We start from the raw sequence: 22,638 nt of genomic DNA, 5'->3' as shown, positions 1-22,638 counted from the left end.
TACCAGTAATAAACATCACCACTTCTTTTCACAATTAGAAAAATTAAACAATTTATTTGAAAAATTATTTGTTAAATTTTTTATTAATTGTTTGATTTTACGATTTCCGAAACATAGATTTTTATTTTTAAATAACTATAAAATCATTACTTATTTCTCCATCGTCGAAAATACGACTTTTTTCGAGTGAAATTTTTTTAAAGGTATTTTTCAAACTGTATTACAGATTTTTTTAATTTGCTACAAAAAAACAAGGCTTTTTAGGAGAACAAATTAATATTCAATTGATTAAATTTCATAAATAAATTTAAAATAAGGAATTAGATTTTTAAAAATAATTCAGCTTAAGGCGCTAACAATATTAAAAGTCAACCAATGCTTCTTTCTACATACTTAATGTGATTTAATTTTAACTAAAAAAAAATTTCAGTTCAAAAAATTCAGTTCATTTTTATGAAAATTCCTTCTTTAGTTAAAAAAAATTAAATGGTCGAAAATAAATTTTTCAAACATTTTTTAAATTTACGTACTTTTAATAAAAAGAACATTTTTAATTTTACGGATCATTTTCCCCATCAACAAGGAATAAAATTTACCATTTCTCAGCTATATATAATTCAGTTAAATATAAACTTTCGTAAATTAACTTCCAAAAACATTGAATTATTTGCTTTTACGATTTCCAAAATATGTGTTTTTCTTTTTAAATAACTATAAAATCATTAGACTGCTTTCTCTAAAGTCAAAAAATACGACCTTTTTCAAGTGAAAGCATTTTTCAAACTTTATTACATATTTCTTAATTTGCTACAAGAAATGAAGGCTTTTTAGGAGAACAATTCAATATTCAATTAATTAATTTTCATAATTAAATTTAAAATAGAGAATTAGATTATTATTAGATTTATAAAAATGATTCAGCTCAGAGCGCTAACAATATTATTACTATTACTATTATTATATACAATACTATTTTTAATTTTACAGATAATTTTCCCCAGTATCAAAGAATAAAATTTACCATTTTTCAGTTATTTATAAACTTTTGTAAATTATCTTCCAAAAATATATTTTTTAAAACTTATACACTTTAAAAAAAATATAATAAATTTTTCTGTTTTCTAATGGGAAAATGAAAACAATTACCAACGGGGATCGAACCAAGGTAAAAGTAGAAATAAAACGGATATCTTAACCATTGCGCCACGATTACACTTACTAGGAGCGTTGTTTTTTCAATATTTATTTCAAAGTATAATGAATTGAGAAATTTTTGAGGATATATGTCACCCTAGTTATCGCAAACCTTTTGTCCTATGTGTTCAACTGTGCTCTTTTATTTAAGCTTGGTTTCGTTTTCACACGAAAAATATATTATTATATTTTCCTTTTCAGCATAAAATAAGATTATTTCAGAAAAATTCGGATCTCAGTCTTTTAAAAATGTCGATTAATTATTTTTCTTTTTCGAAAAAATGAAATCTGTCAGAAAAGATGGTTACATTACAAATATGCAAAGGTAAGATAGTTTAATCCAAACGTCACTGTGCTTTTTTAAAATGTTTGTCATATGACTGAAAAATGTTAAATTTTCTTCGTTAATGTTAGTTAAAATGATCTGCAAAATTAGAAATGTTTTTCTTATTTAAATTATGTAAACGAAAAATGAACATTCACTAAGTTTGAAGGTGATATATTATACTTCTTTATTTCGTAAACAGGTTTAGAAATCACTTTTTAGTTTTAATAAGCGAATAAGAGGCTGGTTTTTGTATTGTTTAAGTTTCTACGATTTGCTGATCGTGTGATTAATTTCAATTGATTCATACTATAGACTCAAAGTTTCCTTGTTAGCATTAAAAGGTAATACCGACGAATCGTATTTAGCATACTTTAAAGTAAATAAAATACACACGGTATTATAATCTGACAAGCATCAGATATGCTTACTAAATAACCTTTTTATGTTTATTTTGATGACAAAAATTCGATGGAAATCTCACAGAAACGTGCAAAAGTATCTCAGAAATTGGATTTGTTACGAAACAAGGCTGATTTTCAGCAATGAAAGATGGAGGATGAAAGACAACAATTTTAATCCAAATTTCATAAGAATGCAAACATAATTGACAAGCAGTCACCCCGGGGTCTGCATTGTGGACACAGCATCGTCCTCGCATCACCAACGTTCCTGGTTCAACTCCCGGTAAGTCCTTTACGAATATGTATTATCTCATTGTGTATAATGTGTATGTGTGATTTTCCGTAAACCCTCCCTCCCCGTCCGACCGCATTCGCGATTTATAACTGTTCGAAGTCTGATAAAGAGGTCGCGTGTATTACTGGAAACAATGAGCAGTTACCAGTAATAACCGTCACCACTTTTTTTTCACAACTAGTAAAATTGAGCAATTTATTTGAAAAATTATTTGTTTCATTATTTATTAACTATTTGCTTTCACGATTTCCAAAATATGGGTTTTTCTCTTTAATTAACTATAAAATCTTTAGACTACTTTCTCTAAAGTCGAAATATACGACTTTTTTCAAGTGAATAATTTTTTTAAGTATTTTTCAAGCTTTATTACAAATTTTTTAATTTGCTACAAAAAAACAAGGCTTTTTAGGAGAACAATTCATTTTTCAATTAATTAATTTTCATAATTAAATTTAAAATAGAAAATTAGATGATTATTAGATTTATAAAAAATAATTCAGCTCAAAGCGCTAACAATATTAAAAATCAACCAACAAATGCTTCTTTCTACATACTTAATGTAGTTCAATTTTAAATAGAAAAAAAGTTCAAAAGATTAAGTTCATTTCTATGAAAATTCCTTTTTTAGTTTAAAAAATTGAATGGTCGAAAATAAATTTTTCAAGCATTTTTTAAATTTACATGCTTTAAATAAAAAGAACATTTTTAATTTCACGGATCATTTTTCCCATCAACAAGGAATAAAATTTACCATTTCTCAGTTATATATAATTCAGTTAAATATAAACTTTCGTAAATTAGTTTCGAAAAACATTTAATTATTTGCTTTTACGATTTCCAAAATATGTGTTTTCTTTTTAAATAACTATAAAATCATTAGACTGCTTTCTCTAAAGTCAAAAAATACGACCTTTTTCAAGTGAAAGTATTTTTCAAACTTTATTACATATTTCTTAATTTGCTAAAGAAATGAAGGCTTTTCGGAGAACAATTCAATATTCAATTAATTAATTTTCATAATTAAATTTAAAATAGAAAATTAGATTATTATTAGATTTATAAAAATGATTCAGCTCAAAGCGCTAACAATATTAAAAGTCAACCAATGCTTCTTTCTACATACTTAATGTGGTTTAATTTTAAATAAAAAAAATTTTCAGTTCGAAAAATTAAGTTCATTTTTATGAAAATAAATTTTTTAGTTTAAAAAATTAAATGGTCGAAAATAAATTTTTCAAATACTTTTTAAATTTACATGCTTTAAATGAAAAGAACATTTTTAATTTTCAGATCATTTTCCCCATCGCAAAAGAATAAAATTTACCATTTTTCAGTTATATATAATTCAGTTATATAAAAACTGTCATAAATTATCTTCAAAAAATATTTTTTTAAAACTTATATACTTTAAAGATATGCTTTATATACTTTATTTCATTGTATATACTGTGTTTGTGTGTATTATTCCGTTAACTATCACCCTCCATGCGTCTTCACATCCCGCGCATTATTACCGTTCCAAATTTTAGAAGTTGTCGCGTGTATTGCTTGAAAACAATGAGCGATTGCCAGTAATAAATATTACCACTGTTTATTAAAGCTGGAAAAAAATTAAACAGTTTTTAAAAGAGATTTTTGCTTAATTATAATAATAATTTTATCTGTTTTTAAATTTTTAAAAAGTGTTTTTTTTTAAAAACTTTTTATTTGTTTATTTTTTTAAAAGTAATAACTACAAAGTCATTAGGCTGTTTCGAAAGTAGAAATTCTTAGCGAAATATGTATATAAAATAACTTTTATACTTTCTTTAATTTCTCTTTAATAAAAAAAATTTCAAATACTCGTTTTTATCAAATAAAAATATGACTTTTTCCAACTAAAAAAAAATTTAAGATATTTTTTAAAATCCATTAAAGTTTTTTTTAAATTTGCAACAAAATACAAGGCTTTTTGAAAGGAAAAAAATTTTAAATTCAATTAAATAATTTATATATTTAAATTTAAAATAAAAAATTAGATTATTATTAGATTTATAAAAATAATTCAGCTCAAAACGCTAACCATATTAAAAGTTAATAAATTTTTATTTCTGCATGCTTAATATGTTTCAATTTAAAATAAAAAGTATTTTCAGTTCAAAAAATTAATTTCCTTTTTTTTGAAAATTCATATTTTATTTTTAGAAAAAATTAAATTATTGAAAATAAATTTTAGAAATACTTTTTAAATTTATGTACTTTAAATGAAAAGAACATTTTTCATTTTACTGATCATTTTTCCCAGCATCAAAGAATAAAACTAAAAATATTTCAGTCTAAAAAACAAAACTTTCAAAAAACATATTTCAAAAATATATTTTTTTAAAAAAATATATATACCTTTGGAAAAAAAAATTTAATAAAATTTTCTATTTTCAGGTGGGAAAATAAAAACAATAACCTACAGGGATAGAACCAGTGAGAAAGAAAATAGAAAGCGAATACCTTAACCATTTCGCCACTATTACACCTACTTTGTTTTTTTAAAAATTTTTTTTTATTTTCTCTTTTAAAGTATAATGAATTTAAACTTTGAGTATATGTAACTCCAAATATCGCCAACTGCATTTTTGACTGTATTCTTTTTATTTACGCTTGGTTTCCTTTCTACAGGAATAATAATTATTATTTTCCTTGTTAGTTTAAAATAGGCTAGTGGATTTTAAAAATTGGAATATTCTGGAAAAATACATTCCCATGTTCTTTTAAAAAGGTCGAATAATTTTTTCTTCTTTTTTGAAAAAATAAAAATTGCTTGAAAATCAGTTGCATAATAAATATCATTTTACAAAAGCGAGATATTTTAATCTATATGACACAGTGCTTTGCTTAAAGTGGAATTTAACGAGAAATGAACATTCTCTACAGTTAAAAGTGATATATTAGAGGAGAAGGTGTAAAAATGGGCACAGGTGTAAATATGGGCACCCCTCCCTAGTAGCTATGGGAGGTACTGAAGACTGGCGGCGAGGACTGTATATGGCGCCAGTTGCTAATATAGGATTGTACAGAGCAGTTGAAACCATTTTTTCAAGTAGTGTGGATGCAGCGTGAGTTATTGTGCAAATTGGTGCTTATTCTGGACTGCAAACTTTTGAGAGGTATGTGAAATCGTTTTCTTTTCACGTACTTATGTTCAGTTAAAAATAATTTGACAGTGATATCCGGAAAGCGGAGATCTTAAGCTATTTTTTGAAGCACAACTTTAGTCACGCACGCTTTTAGGTTACTTGTGATAGTGGCCATCCTTCTTAGGTGGGGTTGGTGTAAATATGGGCCCCCATTTAAAGGGTGCCCATAATTACACCAACTTTCTTTAGTGGAGTTTAGCACATCAGGCTCTAGTTATGCCAATTGATAAAGCAGCTGAAATACCTCAATGTTCCCCGGGAACTTCAAGTGCAATTTCTCCGTTCGACATATCTCCTGTTCCCAACATTAAGAAGATAATCACTACTCGTGGACGCAAAGCAGCAAGGTCCAGCCTCATCACCGGATTACCATACAAGGATCAGTTGATCAAGACGCTGGACAAGTGCTCTCAAGAAGACGTCCTTGAGTTTTCCCGGGGTAAGAGACCGGCCAGAGGGCAGGGTGTGAAGAGGAAAGGCCTTCAAAAAAAGAAAATTCGGCCCACGCAACGATACGATTCATCATCGGACTCATCAGACTCGATGACCCTCCTCTTATCTACAGCGATGATGATACGAATCTAATAAATGTCAACGGTGGGGATAAACCAGACTCAAGCAATGCAACTTGCAGCTTTTGTGATGGAAAGTTCTCTGAAGACACTCGAGGAGAGGTGTGAGTAAGATGCGTTATGTGCCAAATGTGGGCACTGTGCCGGGGGTGAAAGAGCCAGTTATGTTTGCGATTTCTGTAAATAATTTTTTTTCCTGTAATAAATAAATTCTCTACCATTTTGTATTGTTTTACCTGTTTTTAAACTATTTTTGGTGACTTTTTTGAAGAGGGCCCATATTTACACCCCATTTTTTCTGGTGCTTTTTTAAAAGATTTTTGAAAATCGTCGTTTTTGAAATGAAATAATTGATGTTAATCATTGTTTTGCCCTCTCGCATTTAGGAAACTTGTTATAGTTGTTAATGAAAGACAAAAATCTAGAAATTTTCAAATTGAAAGTAACTTTATCCAAAAAACAAAAGAGGGTGCCCATATTTACACCTTTTCCTCTATCACTTTATTTCCTAAAGTATTCAGAAATCGCTATTCAATTTTAATAAACGAACTAGAGACAAGCTTTTTCATTGTTAAAATTTCGATGATTTTCGAATTGTGTGATTTATCTAAGTTTGATTAATACTTATAGATTCAAATTTCCCTTGTTAGCATTTATTAAAAAATAATACAATGCCCACGTATTTTATATACTTCACAGCAAATGAAATACATACGATATTATAATCTGACAAACATCAGATACACTTACTAAATAACGTTTTTCTGGTTATTTTGTTGGCGTAGACAATTGCAAAATTTGATAGAAATTTCATAGGTACGCATAAAGTTGCCGTAGAAATGAATTCGTTATGAAACAAGGCTGTTTCTTACCAAGCATGGAAGAAAGATGAACAATTTTAATCCAACTTTTATTAGGATGCAAAAATAATTGCCAAGCAGACACCCCGGGGGCTGCATAGTGGAAACAGCATCGTCTTCGCATCTCAAAGGTTCCTGGTTCGACTCCCGGTAAGTCCTTTACGAATTTATACTATCTCATTGTGTGTAATGTGTTTGTGTGTATTATTCCGTTAACCATCCCTCCCCGTCCGACCGCATTCGCGAATTGTAACCGTTCGAAGTCTGATAAAGTGGTCGCGTGTACTACTGGAAACAATGAGCAGTTACCAGTAATAACCGTCACCACTTTTGTTCACAACTCGAAGAATTTTTTTTTACGCTAGAAAAAATAGTTTTTACAAAAAACTACAAAATATTTATTTTTACGATTTCTAAACATATGGTTTCTTTTTTTTGTTGAAAAAAGTAGTAACTATAAAATCATTAGACTGGTTCTAAAGTCGAAATTTTTAATGAAATAAATATATGAAATATTTAATATTAAAATGATTTATGTACGTTTTTTTTTACATTTCACTGCAATATTAAAGATTCAAATTTTCGTTACAGAGTTTATCAAAAGAAAATACGATGCTTTTCAAGTGAAAAAATATTTATACTATTTTATGAAATTTAATACAATTTCTTTTATTTTCCACAAAAAACAAGACTTTTTTAGGAGAAAAATCTATTTTCTTAATTTAATTTAAAATAAAAAAATTAGATTATTAGATTTATTGAAATAATTCAGCTCAATACGTTGATAAGATTACCAGATCAATGCTTCTTTTGACGTAGTAAATGTGGTTCAATTTAAAATTAAAAAAAATTTTCAGTTCAAAAATTAAATTCATTTTCATGAATGTTCATATTTTAGTTTAAAAAATTAAACTGTCAGAAGTATATTTTAGAAATATTTTTTTTCATATTTATATTCTTTAAATCAAAAAAATATTTTTCATTTCACAAATTATTTTTCCCAGCATAAAGAATTAAATTAAACATTTTTCAATTTAAAAAATGAAATGTACGAAAACTATAATTCAAAAAAAAATTATTTAAATTTTTTATATACTTTAAAGAAAAACGTAATTCATTTTCTATTTTCAGATAAGAACATAAAAGAACTCACGTACAGGGATTGAGCCATAGACACAGTCAATTGAAAGCAAATCTAGTACCTAAATAATAGTACCTTAACTATTGCGCCACGATTGCACTTGCTCGGACAATTATTTTTTTAACTCATTTTGATATATTACCAATTTAAACTTATATGTTACCCCAGTATAGCAAACATTTTTATCCTGTTTTTTTTTAACATGCTCTTTTATTTAAGCTTGATTTCTCTTCGACAGAAATAATATATTATCGCATTTTCCTTGTTAGTATAAAATAAGCTAGTGGAGTTTTTTTAAATTAGAATATTTTAGAAAAAACCGTGCCACGGTTCTTTAAAAAAGTCAATTCATTTTATTTTCGAAAAAAAGCAAGTTTTAGAAAAAATCTGAAATTATTAAGATAATTTTGCAGAAGCAATATAGTTTAATCCAGAAAGCACAGTGCTTTTCGAAAGTAGCATGCAAAAAAATGAACATTCGCTGAGTTTGAAGGTGATATATTATCACTTTATTTCGCAAACGGGTTTAGAAATTGCTATTTAGGATTAATACGAATAAGAGACATTTTTTTTATTGTTTTAGTTTCTACTATTTGACAGTTGTGTGATTGATTTCAATTGGTTTATACTATAGAATCGAAGTTCCCTTGTTAGCAAATACAATCCCGATAAATCGTATTAAAGCAAATAAAGCAAATAAAAAAATAAATATAATCGCTTTAAAGCAAATGAAGTATATACGATATTATAATCTGACTAACATCAGATATACTTGCTAAATAACCCTTTTATGCTTAATTTGTTGGCATTAAAAATTGCAAAAATTTGATAGAAATTTCACAGGAGCGTGCAAAAGTATCTTAGAAATTGGATTTGTTAGAAAACAAGGCTGATTTTAGCAATGTATGGAAGAAAGACGAACAATTTCAATCCAAATTTCATTAGAAAGCAAACATAATTGCTAAGCAGACACCCCGGGGCCTGCACAGTGGATACAGCATCGTCTTAGCATCACAAACGTTCCTGGTTCAACTCCCGGTAAGTCCTTTACGCATTTGTATTATCTCATTGCATATAATGTGTTTGTGTGTATTATTCCGGTAACCATCCGTTTCCGTTCGTCCGCATTCACGAATTATAACCGTTCGAAGGTTAATAAAGTGGTCGCGTGTATTACTGGAAACAATAAGCAGTTATCAGTAATAACCGTCACCACTTTTTTTCACAACTAGGAAAAATTAAGCAGGTTATATGAGGAATTATTTGCTTTGTTATTTATGAAATTTTTTTTTTCTATGCTTTCATAATTACGTATTTTTCTTTTTAAAAGCAATAACTATATATTTGACTACTTCTTTCAAAGTCGAAATTCTTTCTAATTAATATATATATATATATATATATATATATATATATATATATATATATAGTTCAAAATGAAGAATAAAACAAAGAAAAATAATAGAAAATGTATAGTTATTGCGGATATAATCGTGGATCTGTTTTGCGGATATAATCGTGTGGGCTGAAGAAAAGATTATATCTTTTTTTTTTCCCGGCTTTTTTTCTATTAACAATTCATTTTTTTTTTTTTTTTTTTTTTGTTTTTTTTTTTTTTAAATAAAATGTTGTTTTTTTTTTTTTTACTTATTATTTCCCACCCCCTTTTTTTCATATGTCTATTATTTTTCTTTGTTTTATTCTTCATTTTGAACTTATCTAATGAGTGCTGTTTACTTGCAGCTTAAGCGCAATAAATGATACTTATTGTTTTTCTTAACTTTCTTAGTGTTTTCTAGTATTTATTTATTTATTATATATATATATATATATATATATATATATATATATATATATATATATATATATATATATATATATATATATATATATATATATATATATATATATATATATATATATATATATATATATATATATATATATATATATATATATATATATATATATATATATATATATATATATATATATATATATATATATATATATATATATATATATATATATATATATATATATATATATATATATATATATATATATATATATATATATATATATATATATATATATATATATATATATATATATATATATATATATATATATATATATATATATATATATATATATATATATATATATATATATATATATATATATATATATATATATATATATATATATAATATATATATATATATATATATATATATATATATATATATATATATATATATATATATATATATATATATATATATACATATATATATATATATATAATATATATATATATATATAGGATGTTACCCCTTAGGAAAATTTGCCATAGAGAAGCCTATGGTAATCTATGGCAACCTATGGCTACCATAGAAATTTGTATGGCAAGATACCCTACGCCTATGGTTACCATAGAGATTTGTATGGCACAACCCCATAAGCCAATGGCTACCATAGAAATTTATATGGCAAGATACCATACGCCTATGGTTACCATAGAGATTTGTATGGCAAAACCCCAAAAGCCTATGGCTACCATAAATATTTGTATGGCAGTATACCATAGACTAATGGTAACCATAAGGATTTGTATGGCACGTCACCATTGGCCTATGGCAACCACAGAAATTTATATGGCAGTATACCATAGGCCAATGGTATCCTTAAAGATTTGTATGGCAGTATACCATAGAGAAAAGTTGATCTAGATCTCCACCAACGAAACAACAACTTCTATGGAGTCCTCAAAAACATCTTCTAAAAGAAATAAATATCCATTATTTCACCCCGAAGTTAATTAAATTCAACATGTAAACCAACAAGGCATTCCTGGTGAGTCTTTTCCGGCCTCCGGGTGGCCAATTTTTCCATTTTTGAGTGTTTAAAATCAGATGTTCCATTGATTTAGGCTTAGAGTATCAGACCGCCATATTAACGTGTCATCCACTACAAGTGGAATCTTTCGCAAACTTTGGCTACTTATTTTAATATTTTTTCGATCTCATTCTTGGTCAAAAACAATTTATTGCAAACGCCTATGCGATTATCTATCTGAATTTATTAAGTTTTTTAATTTCCGGCTGTCTGGTACTTTTATCAGTGTTTACATTCTCATTAGTTTTTTATTTTAATTCCACTTAGGTTCTTGCAATGCTTTTTTACATTATCTTACATATGTTAGGGCTTTATATTTATTTTTTGTGTTTAATTTTTGCTTGCCATTAAATTGTTTTTTATCATGTCTCTGTCTTTTACTATTTTACAACTAATATTTCTTAAGTATCCACATATATTTGTACAATGTTCTGTTACATGTTTATACATAGCTTAGGGTCATCACTTAACTAGATTTGCTGGATTACTGGTTGACAATTGTTTTGCTTCAATATCATCAACTGAACAGTCCCTGGCCATATCATCTGCTGCTATAACCAAAAATGCTTCTAACAATTTAATCTTTCCTTAAGTTTACAACTTTTTCGTCATAGTGATTCCCTATACCCAATTAATTTTTATTTACTATCCCTGACCAAGTGTAAATTTGTCAATAACAATTATTAATTTCACCAATTTTAATCATGTCTTAAACATGTTTTGTATTTACCAATGTTTCTATATTGTGCTCTCTTTTCTAAATGTGCTTAACACAACTCAACATAAATTTTCTGAGTTTTTTTTATCCCTCACTAGTAGGGGATCAACTAATTTAGCCTGTTTTCTATTCTTAGCTTTTCATAGTCTAATACCATCTTTTTTATAGATGAAATTTTGTTCACTTGCCACCACTGGTTGCACAGTTACATATTCGGCTTTTGTCCCGTTTGGTCTATTTTAAACTAATTTCGCTTCGACCACCGGCCCCACTCTTTATCTTTTGAGTTTTCATAGTATTTTATTGTTTTAGTAGTCTGTTTAATTTTTAGCTAGTATCACATATCAAAATTTAAAAATATTTCATACTCGCTCCGACCATTGGACCATTATTTTACTTCGCTTTCTCTTAGGTTCCTTTAATATTTGACGCTTATCTAACTAATTATGATACCAATCAATCAAATTAACGCTTTTTATACTCGCTCCGACCTCCGGGCCCGCTTTCTATTTTCTGGTTTTTTACAGCTTTAACAAATATTGGTTGCCTGTACTCAATATATTTTGTACCTAATCAACATAACCAATATTTTCCCCACTCGCTCCGACCAACAGCATTCAAAAAGAATTCTGCAAGTAAAACAGGGGAAGTTTATCAAAGAAATTTTGAAAAAAACTTTCTGGATATATATTTGTTCTACAATCATTAAATTTTGCATATCCATTGCGAAATATTCTTGTAAGTAATTATTTTTTGATGTATGGTAAAATATCAACGAGAAATGTTGCCATAGCTGTATGGCAAAGGTGTACCATAGCCTATGGAAAAATATTTCTTCATAAACTGTAGCACATCTTAGTTTTATGGCAAAAATTTGCCATATAAAAAAATGCCATAGGATATTCCTATGGGGTTTTGCCTATGGCAAAATTTTACCATACAAAAAAATGCCATAGGACAGGGATGGCGAACCAATGGCACGCGTGCCATTTATCGCACGTGACACAATATTTTGGGCACCCCACCGATCGCAATTGTTATTGCACTATGAATTGTTATTACATTATGAAGCATATGTAACAATAAAATTGAAATTCACAAAAACAAACAAAATAATAAACAACTATTAAAAAAAATTGACCATTAATGCTAATAAAACCAATTAATAACCATAAAAAACAAGGTAACAATAAGTAACTAGCAAAAAAAAAATTAACAGTCTTGCTTAAACTAACATCTTACAACCTAATATAAATTGTCATCTAATCTGCAGCAACAGAAGTCACACTGTTACTTTAAGTTGAATTACGCCTATAACTGAGACATTGCAAAATGTAGTTCTTTTTTCAATGTACATAAAGAGTTTTGAGTTGATAGTATTTAGTATTATTTTCCCAATAATCACGAAGTCAAAATTATTTGACGGCACGTCTATGTAATCATTAAACAATTTTTTAGAAAAAATTGCACGTTGGCGTATAAAGGTTCGCCACCCCTGCCATAGGATATTCCTATGGGGTTTTGCCTATGGCAAAATTTTGCCATACATGTATGGCAAAAATTTGCCATATAAAAAAAATGCCATAGGATATTCCTATGGGGTTTTGCCTATGGCAAAATTTTGCCCTACACTTTTGCCATACATGTATGGCAAAATTTTGCCATACGTATATGGCAAAATTTTACCATAGGCAAAACCCCATAGGAATATCCTATGGCATTTTTTTATGGCAAACCTATGGCAAATTTTCCTAAGGGGTACATCACAAGTATGCAAAAGAAAGATTGTTTAATTCATACGGCACAATGCTTTTCTAAATAATAGTAATCGAAAAATGAATATTCGCTAAGTTTGAAGGTGATATATTATCACTTTATTTCGTAAACGGATTTAGAAATCACTCTTTAGTTTTAATAAACCAATAATTTTACGATTGTTTTAGTTTCTACGATTTGCTAGTCCTGTGATTGATTTAAATTGATTCATACCATAGATTCAAATCTAACTTTTTGGCATAAAAAAAAAATGAAATCTAGACGAATCATATTTAATGTACTTAAAGGAAAATAAAATACGTGCGACGTTATTATCTGACAAACATCATATATATTTACTAAACTTTTTCATGTTTATTTTATTGGCGTAGAAAATGCGCAAAAAGTTATAGAAATTTTACAGATACATTTAAATATATCCTAGAAATAGATTTTTTTTACGTAACAGGGCTTTTTAGCAGTGCATGGAAGAAAGACTAACAATTTTGATACAAGTTAAATTTCCAATTAAATTTTGATCTAATTTTCATTAAAATACAAAGATAATTGCCAAGCAGACGTCCCGGGGCTTGCATAGTGGATACAGCATCGTTTTCGCATCACCAACGACTCCCGGTAAGTCCTTTACAAATTTGTGTTATCTCATAGTGTATAATGTGTTTGTATAATGTGTTGTGTATACCGTAAACCGTCCCTCCGCATTCACGAATTATAACCGCTCGAAGTCTGATAAAGTGGTCGCGTGTATTACTGGAAACAATGAGCAGTTACCAGTAATAACCGTCACCACTTTTTTTTTACAGCCAGATAAAATTAAACAATTTTATTATTTGTTTAATTGTTTTAATTAATTATTTGTTTTTACAATTAATAACCGCTACCTCTTTTTTTCACTGCTATAAAAAATAGTTTTTTTTTTTTTTTTTTACCAAAAACGCTTAATTATTTGTTTTTACGATTTCTAAATATATGTTTTTTTTTATTAAAATAAAAGTAATAACCATAAAATCATTAGACTGCTTCCAATGTCGAAATTCTTTGTGAAATAAATATATGAAATATTTAATAATAAATTGATTTATAAGCGTTTTTCTTTAATATCACTTTTAATAAAAAAGTTTCAAAGATTCGTTTTTATTAAATCAAAATACTACTCTTTTCAAGTGAAAAAAATTTGAAATATTTTATAAAACATAATACACTTTATTTTATTTGCTACAAAAAACAAGGCTTTTTATAGGAGAAAAATTTAAAATTCAGTTTATTTATTTTTTTAAGAATTTAATTTAAAAAAAAATTTATTATTAGATTTATAAAAATAATTCAGGTCTGAAATTATGCCAATGCTTCTTTTTACATACTAAATATGGTTCCATTAAAAATTTAAAAAAAGTTCAGTTCAAGAAATTGAACTCAGTTTCATTAATACAGTCAAACCCCGCTATAGTGAACACGGTTTATAGTGAACTCCCGGATATAGTGAACGAAATGTTCGGTCCCGTTCCTTGCTATACACGTATAATGTTATTTTTTGTGGATATAGTGAACCAAAAAAGTGGGGAAATTGGATATAATGAACTTTTTTCTGTCTTCGACTGATTTTTTCCTCATTTTTTTGCAATAATTTTGAAATTTCTACTTCAAAATAAATACATACACCGATTTTTAAAACCATTTATAGAGGGGAATGTAGCGATAAGCATTTTTTCTTGTTTACTTCTTTTATCTCTCGTTCCCATTCATAAACAAACCAAGCTGATGTTTCCAACCCAGGCAGATGATGATGCACCTGTAAGGTGTCAGTGGGATCAATATGCATTTTCTATCAGAGGGAATGAGTCCCTATTGGTCAATGGGTTGGCCACTAATATGTGTTGATAAGGCCCTCATTTCAACTCCTTTTTGCTCTCAGTTCAATTTAAAAAACCCTGCAAACAAGTTTCTCAAATTTAACTATGGCGAGCAGTAAACGTAAAACGTTCTTCATTGATGATAAAATGAGCATAATCAGAAAAATTGAAAATGGATGCAATCAAGCTGATATTTGCAGAGAATATAAACTATCCAAATCTGCAGATTGTAACATATGAAAAAATAGACAGTTAATATTTTATGCTCATGAAGAAAATTTAGGTGCCTGAAAAAAGTTGAGAAAAGCAGATCACAAGGATGTTGAAGAAGCAGTACTGAAGTGGTTCAGCATCAGAAGAAGCCGCAATCTTCCAGTATCTAAACAAATGTCGATGAATTTGCTAAGCGATTTTATGAGATTACATTTATGTGCTCGAATGGCAGGTTAGACAAGTTTAAAAAGTGGACTAATAGAAATTCAGGAAAAATTATCTGAGAGTCGGGAAATGTTTCCATATCTGATGTTGAGGACTGCTCATCAGCTAGAGATTAAAAAAATTTTTTTGTAAGCAAGAAGAAGAGTAATAAAAAAATAACGCATTTTTTGCTACTACATAATATTTTTGAGTCATTTATTTGAATAATGTGTAATAAAAGGGAGGATTTAAGGAACTATTACTTAAATTGCCTGTGTAACGGATATAGTGAACTCCCGGTTATAGTGAACCGAAATGTCGGTTCCTTGAAGGTTCACTATAACGGGGTTTGACTGTATTCATTTTTCAGTTAAAAAAATTAAATGATGGAAAGTATATTTTTGATACATTTTTTGAAATTTCTATACTTAAAATTAAAATAATATTTTTCATTTTACAAATTATTTTCTCCAGTATAAAGAATTAAATTAAACATTTTTTAATTTTGAAAGTAAAATGTTTGAAAATTGTATTTCAAAAAGAATTTAGAAAAAACTTATATACTTTAAAGAAAAAGGTAATACATATTTTTTTTTCAGATAGAAAAATAAAACTAGTCACCTGCAGGAATTTAACCTTAGACACAGTGAGCGGAAAGCGAATACCTTAATCATTATTAATCGAATTACGATTAATCGATTATTAATCGAATTATTTTTAAGGCGAATACCTTAACGAATAGTACTATTACTAGGACCGTTTTTTTTAATTTTTATTTTGGAGTATAATAAATTTAAACATTTGGGGTAACATGTTACCTCAGGTGTTGCAAACTTTTTGTCCTGTGTCTTCGACCATTCTCTTTTATTTAAGCTTAGTTAGCGACAGTATTCAAGAGGGAAAATGTTAAGAGCGAGAGTAGAAAGTTAAGATCACGGAGCAAAATGGAAAAAACAAACAAACTGCGTAAGCTGTTAAGTTAATTGGAGAGAGATAGAAAACGGGTGGATAAGGGCCTTAATTTTTAAGAAATTGCTTCAAAAGACTGAGAGGAATCCACTTGTAATCTCGTTTTCGATGGTATTTATTGATTATCGATTAAAGTTATTTATTGCTGTTTTTCAATTCTTCTTAAAGTATTGAACGTTATTTTTTTAAAATATTACACGTCAGTGGTATTTTTTTTTTTTTAGCTAGCTGCTTCAGTTTCTTAGTTAACTGGATATAAAACAGCTATTTGAATAAAGACTTATGAAATTTGAACAAAACTCATCAAATATTCAAACAACACCGAGATTGGATAAAATTTTAAAAAGCTCGCAAAAGAGTTATGTCAACATAAAATTTTTTACACTAAATGGGGAATTTATCATTAAGTAACGAAAAAAAATTTCTTTAAATAAATATTATAGTACAGAAGAGTTTTGAATCACGCACCTCCGAGTTTCTAAGCAAAAGCTCTGACAATCCTGTAAATTGTTTCACATCCCAGACACATCAGCGAAGTGTTATAAAATGAAACTGATGTGTGAAATAAGCTAAAATTGTGACCTGGGTTGAGTAGCTTGAGAGAAAATTAGTCACTGATGAGTTCAAATAACTTATTTTCGTCCAAAGATTCGTAAATGTACATACCAATCCAATATGTATTTTTTTAGCAAATATATTGTGACACATATATTTTACTAATTTTACTTTTCGTGTACTTTTAAGGGTTTTGAAGATATCTATAAATTATTGCCATTTTTACTATTTTAGTAAACACTTCCTATTAGGAAATCTTCAAAATAATTTTTTTTTCTTAAAAAAAAAAACTAAAAATTGGTAATTGGCTTTGAAAATATATAATTATTCTAGTTGAGGTTAATCATATGTTTTTATGAAGGATTAAAGTTGCAAGTTCAGTAAATAAAACAAAAATATAACAAAATGTCATAAAACTAGTGCTCAATTAAGTGAATTGTTCATTGATTTGGTCAGTGGTTCAGGTCAAAATTACGATCTGTGGATGAATGAATGTATGAATGGATCCACCCTATAAACGGGTATTTTATTTTATAACCGTCATTGAACATCCGACCCAATTTTATGGGTTTACAACTACTAATGTTCAACTTCGTAGCCTTGTAATTTTGAACCCAATCCAGAAGACAAGGGAACTCCTGGATCGAGTATTGGGAGAAATTTGCTTCGTGGAGGACTTTTTGATGGAGCTAACCCGCATTTGCGTTACATGGAGAGGAAGACCATGAGAACCTCCCACGGTTAGTCTAACGGCGAAGGGAATCTAACCCATGATAAGTCTACCACTGAGGATATTTCACGTCAGCACTGTGGTCGGTGCAAGCAGGATGCGGATTCGTATTGACCAGCCATCCCTGGGATTCGAACACGGTTCAGCTCATTGGAAGGCGAACGCTCTATCCCCTGAGCCATCACGGCTCCTATAAACGGGTATAAAGTATGGGTGTGTCAGAAGTCGAATTCTCGGCCATAGATGGAGCCACTGGAAAACAAGAACAATCGCACTATTGGCATAAAGGCCTGTGACAACAACAAAAACAACAACAACATTTGGTCAGTGGTGCATACACGCACCATTTTATTTCTTTCATAAAATATTATTTTTAATGCTTGAAACTTTTTTTGAGTCTTAATGAATGTAATTTAAGAATATCTCATGGTAAATAATTTTTAGGCTTGGCTTAAAATAGGTTAATGGCTGTTTTGAATTCCGATTTGATAGAAATTTCACTAGAACGCATCAACAATAGCAATAATCATAACTGAAATCGTCATGAAGAAAGGCTGCTTCTAACAATACATTGAAAAGAGACAGAAATTTTTTGATTCATCTTTTAATTGCAGAGTTATCATCCTGGGGTCAGTGTAGAGGCTACAATATCATTTCAGCACCCCCAAGGTTCCAGGTTCGATTCCCGATAAGTCATTTACGTAGTTTGTATTATCTAATTGTGTATAAGTAATATCCAGCTATGTTTACGTAAAGCGATTACTCCTCATCCGTACGCTTTCCGCTCAAAATACCAGTTTAAAAAGTGGTCGTGTGTAATATTGGTAATAAAGAGCAGTTACCCGTAATATCCACCACCTCTTTTTTACTCCGTTCAAAAAATTTAAACTGCTTTTATGTACAAAACCACAGCAACAGTTTTGTGAAAGTAAGTATAATAAAAATGAAAGTAAAAAATGAATCGAAAAATGAAAATAGGATGGAACGTTATTTTTTTGTAAAGTGAATGAATAAAATAATTTTATTTTAATATTATGGTTCAGTTTATACTGGGGATAATTCTAACTTCCCCTTCTTCTGGATGTATTTTCAACTACATTTTGGTAGTATAAACACGAATATAACAAAACAAATGAAATAAGAACTATCCGCCGTGCTTATTTTAATTTTTTATAAAATTTCAAAAATAAATAAGTTTTTTGTGAACAATAATTTATTTATCACTATGCAAACATCTTCAAAAAAGTTTACTTTAATTTTGATGCTATTTTGTTTCAAAAAAATTTAATATTTTACAATATATATTTCTCATATGTTTAATTTTATCCAGTTTCGGAATTATTTTTGAAAGGTTCTAAATATATGTCAAAAAAGTAAAGACGGGTAGAATATCACATCGACATTCTTATATAAACTGCATTATAATAAAATCGCATTTTTAAAATTCAAATTCTCAGAAACTCTTTGACCTATTTCACTTAATTTTTGTATTTTAAATTGCACTATTTATAATGATGTAAAAATTTTTATGCCTAACTATTCAAAATTTCACTGACCATAAGTAAATAGAAATTAATAAATATTTACTAAAAGTTATGTTTTGCATGGAATTATCTTTTGATCAGCAAACTTTATGACTGTGTATAAGAAATTTTCAATACGCAAAGAGTAAAATTAAGAGGTCCAAACATTAAACCACTCTACTGACCATATTTCTCAGATTACCACTATTTTGGGGGTCAAAAATATGACTCCATCTAAGATTTTTTTTTTCTTTATTCATTGAAAGTACGCTTTTGTGTCTTAAGTATCGTCTGCACTAATTAACAAGCATATTTGAAAACACCCCCCCCCCCCCGAACCATCAAAATTGAGTTCTAGAACGTAAAGATCCATCCAATCATTAGATCAAAAGTCATTTAGCGTGGTTTGTTTATTTTTTTACGCACTATACATTAGTAAGCAACAGCGCTCTCTATCGGCTAAACGCAATATTTCCACACACACATTCATGTATGAAATATGATTACTTAGATTCTCTTTTACCTGCCGTAACATTTTTGATGTATATTTTTGAATACCCTGCATTATTAATAGAGAGTGAATTGAGTCTTAAGCTCATTCATTCTTCAAACTAGTCAAGATTCTCATTGACTTGAAATTTTTCAAACTAACAAAAAAATACATTTTAAATTAACCATTTGCAGTGCAAAATATATTCCCGAAATTCAAAGCATTCGTACTTATCCTCATCTTGTATATATATTTTTAAAATTTTAAATAACTAAAAATGATCAACAATACTTTTATGACAACTTCTCTATCTTCCCTATATGTTTAGCCATAACTATAACCTCATAAATGTAATGTTTAATTTTCATATTTTATTTGATCAATTTCCAATGCTTTTATTTTTCAAAAGGTATTTTTATATCCAAAATTGATTAAGTTTTGCAATTCACAAGAATTTTTATTTTCGATAATGGAAATTAATAAATTATTCAAATCGCTATCATCCTCCCCCAATGGGATTTGCTATCCAACCGACCTTTCTTTTTTTTTAAAAATGTTGACATGTTTGATTTAAAAAAAATGATAAATTAACTTCAAAATTTAAGTAAAAAATATCCAATTAGCCAAAAATCAGTACTTCTCTTTAAAAATAGCAATGTAATAGTAAATAACGTTTCTGTTGGAAAATACGCTGTAGATATGACACAATTGGATTTCATCTTAAAGAGAAAAAGGTTTTCCGAAAGCGTTCAATTATAATTTCAATATGCATTGAAAACATTTTGTTTGAAAAATTTAAAACAATACTTAGAAGTATAAGTCGAAATCAATGAGATTAATATGTTTCTTATTTACATATATGCTGTCATTTTTCGATGCATTTTAAGTTTATATTCTAGGAAATAAAAGTAAATATGGGAGACCCTTTATTTACCATGTTTAAACAATTATAGCTTATGAGCCCCGAATCGTAGCATGGTATCAAACAGTATCGCATATTATATCAGTTTTTCCACCATTTTTAAGTAAAATCAAGGTTAAATCTGATATAAAGGTTATATCTGTCTATGGTAGTTATAAAGATTTGTAGAAAAAATATTCATTTGCGTACTTAGATTAATACATTAACACATAGAATAACTTTTACTTTCTCTTTGAAAAGATTTTTTTTTGGAAAAAAAAAATTACAAAATGGCTATAGATGGAAATTTGACTTATCGTACCCAAACAAGACACTCTTGAAAAATCATTAAAGGAAAAATCATATTGGGTAATTTATAATTTAAGTAAAAATTAATAATGTTAAGTGATTACAAAGTTTAAAAGCAAAAGAATAATGTAAATTTCGTAGTTCTTCATTACGTTAAAATGAAAATAGAAAATATTCTTGCAAATAGTGCATTAACCATCTCATGTTTGCCATCTCATGTCTCATGTTGACCATTTCATGTTGTCAGATTTATTATTTATTAAGAAAAATAAACAAATGCTAACAACCAATTTTTATCACTATCATTTTCCCAACTTGCCATTGATGAAGTCAAAACAATAAGTTATAAAGCTGATCTGCATCATAAAATGGTGTAAATATTATATTTTAAATGCCGAATTATTAAAATGAAAAGTAAAATGTTAAATTATTTTTTTTCTTTTGTGCTATCTAAGCTAATCTACTTATATCTAAGCTGAAATTTATTGCACATGCAAACTTACCATATCTTCTACCAAAATCTTTCAAAAGTGTTCTATGGAAACTAAAATCCAAACGATTTTCAATTAAATAATTTTTCTCTTAATGCATTTTCAAAATCGTCTGCTGCGTTAAGTTTTCAGAAGCTTTTAACTCGCATCACCTCGAAAATGACAATTTCCAGAGAAAAAAATAAAAGATGTTGGCGTTTTCTGACGATCTCCCCCTCATGCGAATGAAACATTAAAAGCAGTTACTTGTCTTCTTGCGACTCAGCTATTTTGAGTCTTTTCTGTGGATGAGTTTTTCTCGCCACAGAAAAGACTCAAAATACTTACATCGTGTTTAACGTCATTCTATTAACAAACGTCATCTACGGATGGTTCCTTTTTTTCTAACGAGATCATTATAAACAATTTTTTTCCTTTTCCATTATTCAACTTCTCTGTTTCTTAAGATCCAATTTTATTATTAGTTAACTTATCAGTTTCGTGACATTTGTAATTCAGGTTTCATGTTATTGTTCTTATCTAAGATAACAGAGGAGAAAATATTGATGGGTATCTTTATTTAAGTGGTAAATATTACTGTATTCTACTAAACTGTAAAAGTCAGGCAAAGAATAATCAAAGTGGGGACCGTGATTTGTACTTATTATGTCACATCTTTACCAAACAAAATCGGTATAGATGGTATAAAAAAAATAAGTCTAAAGAAAAAAAAAACTATCTAACTACAAAAATAAAAAATACTTAAAAAAAAAAATAGAATATCCTGTAAAAAATTGTAGAAAATATAAAGAAAAATTTACGTAAATTTCTTGAAAAATCGTTTGATTAAAAATTCAGACATATAAATCGTTTTTGAACGAAAAAGAACAAATGAACCAGATGATCCATTTTCTATTTTGTAATTCCATACTTACTAACTAGCTTAACACAATTTCACAGGGAGGTAAAAACAATTGCATGATATTTAAAGTTGGGCTGTACCAGATTCAAAATTGGTCCTCTTCTTGTCATGTGTGCCACAATGAGTCATTCCTTCTAGGTAAGAAA

At 28.1% G+C, this 22,638-nt stretch overlaps 1 protein-coding gene across 1 annotated transcript in view; it reads right to left on the bottom strand.

Moving 5' to 3' along the window:
* LOC107440341 (calmodulin-alpha) overlaps positions 1-21,938 on the bottom strand; it is a 51,131-nt gene extending 29,193 nt beyond the window's left edge. The window contains exon 1 of the mRNA XM_071177888.2: positions 21,604-21,938. Within this exon, the coding sequence (XP_071033989.1) occupies positions 21,604-21,606 (3 nt within the window). The 5' untranslated portion in view covers positions 21,607-21,938. The remainder of the gene's footprint in view (positions 1-21,603) is intronic.
* Between the last annotated feature and the right edge of the window lie 700 nt (positions 21,939-22,638).

Source organism: Parasteatoda tepidariorum, chromosome 2, assembly GCF_982258835.1.
Source record: "Parasteatoda tepidariorum strain Cologne lab strain chromosome 2, Ptep-v5.0, whole genome shotgun sequence".
NCBI classification, from domain to species: domain Eukaryota; kingdom Metazoa; phylum Arthropoda; class Arachnida; order Araneae; family Theridiidae; genus Parasteatoda; species Parasteatoda tepidariorum.
The sequence above is the reverse complement of the archived record's forward strand: the minus strand, read 5'-3'. Positions and strand labels throughout refer to the sequence as shown.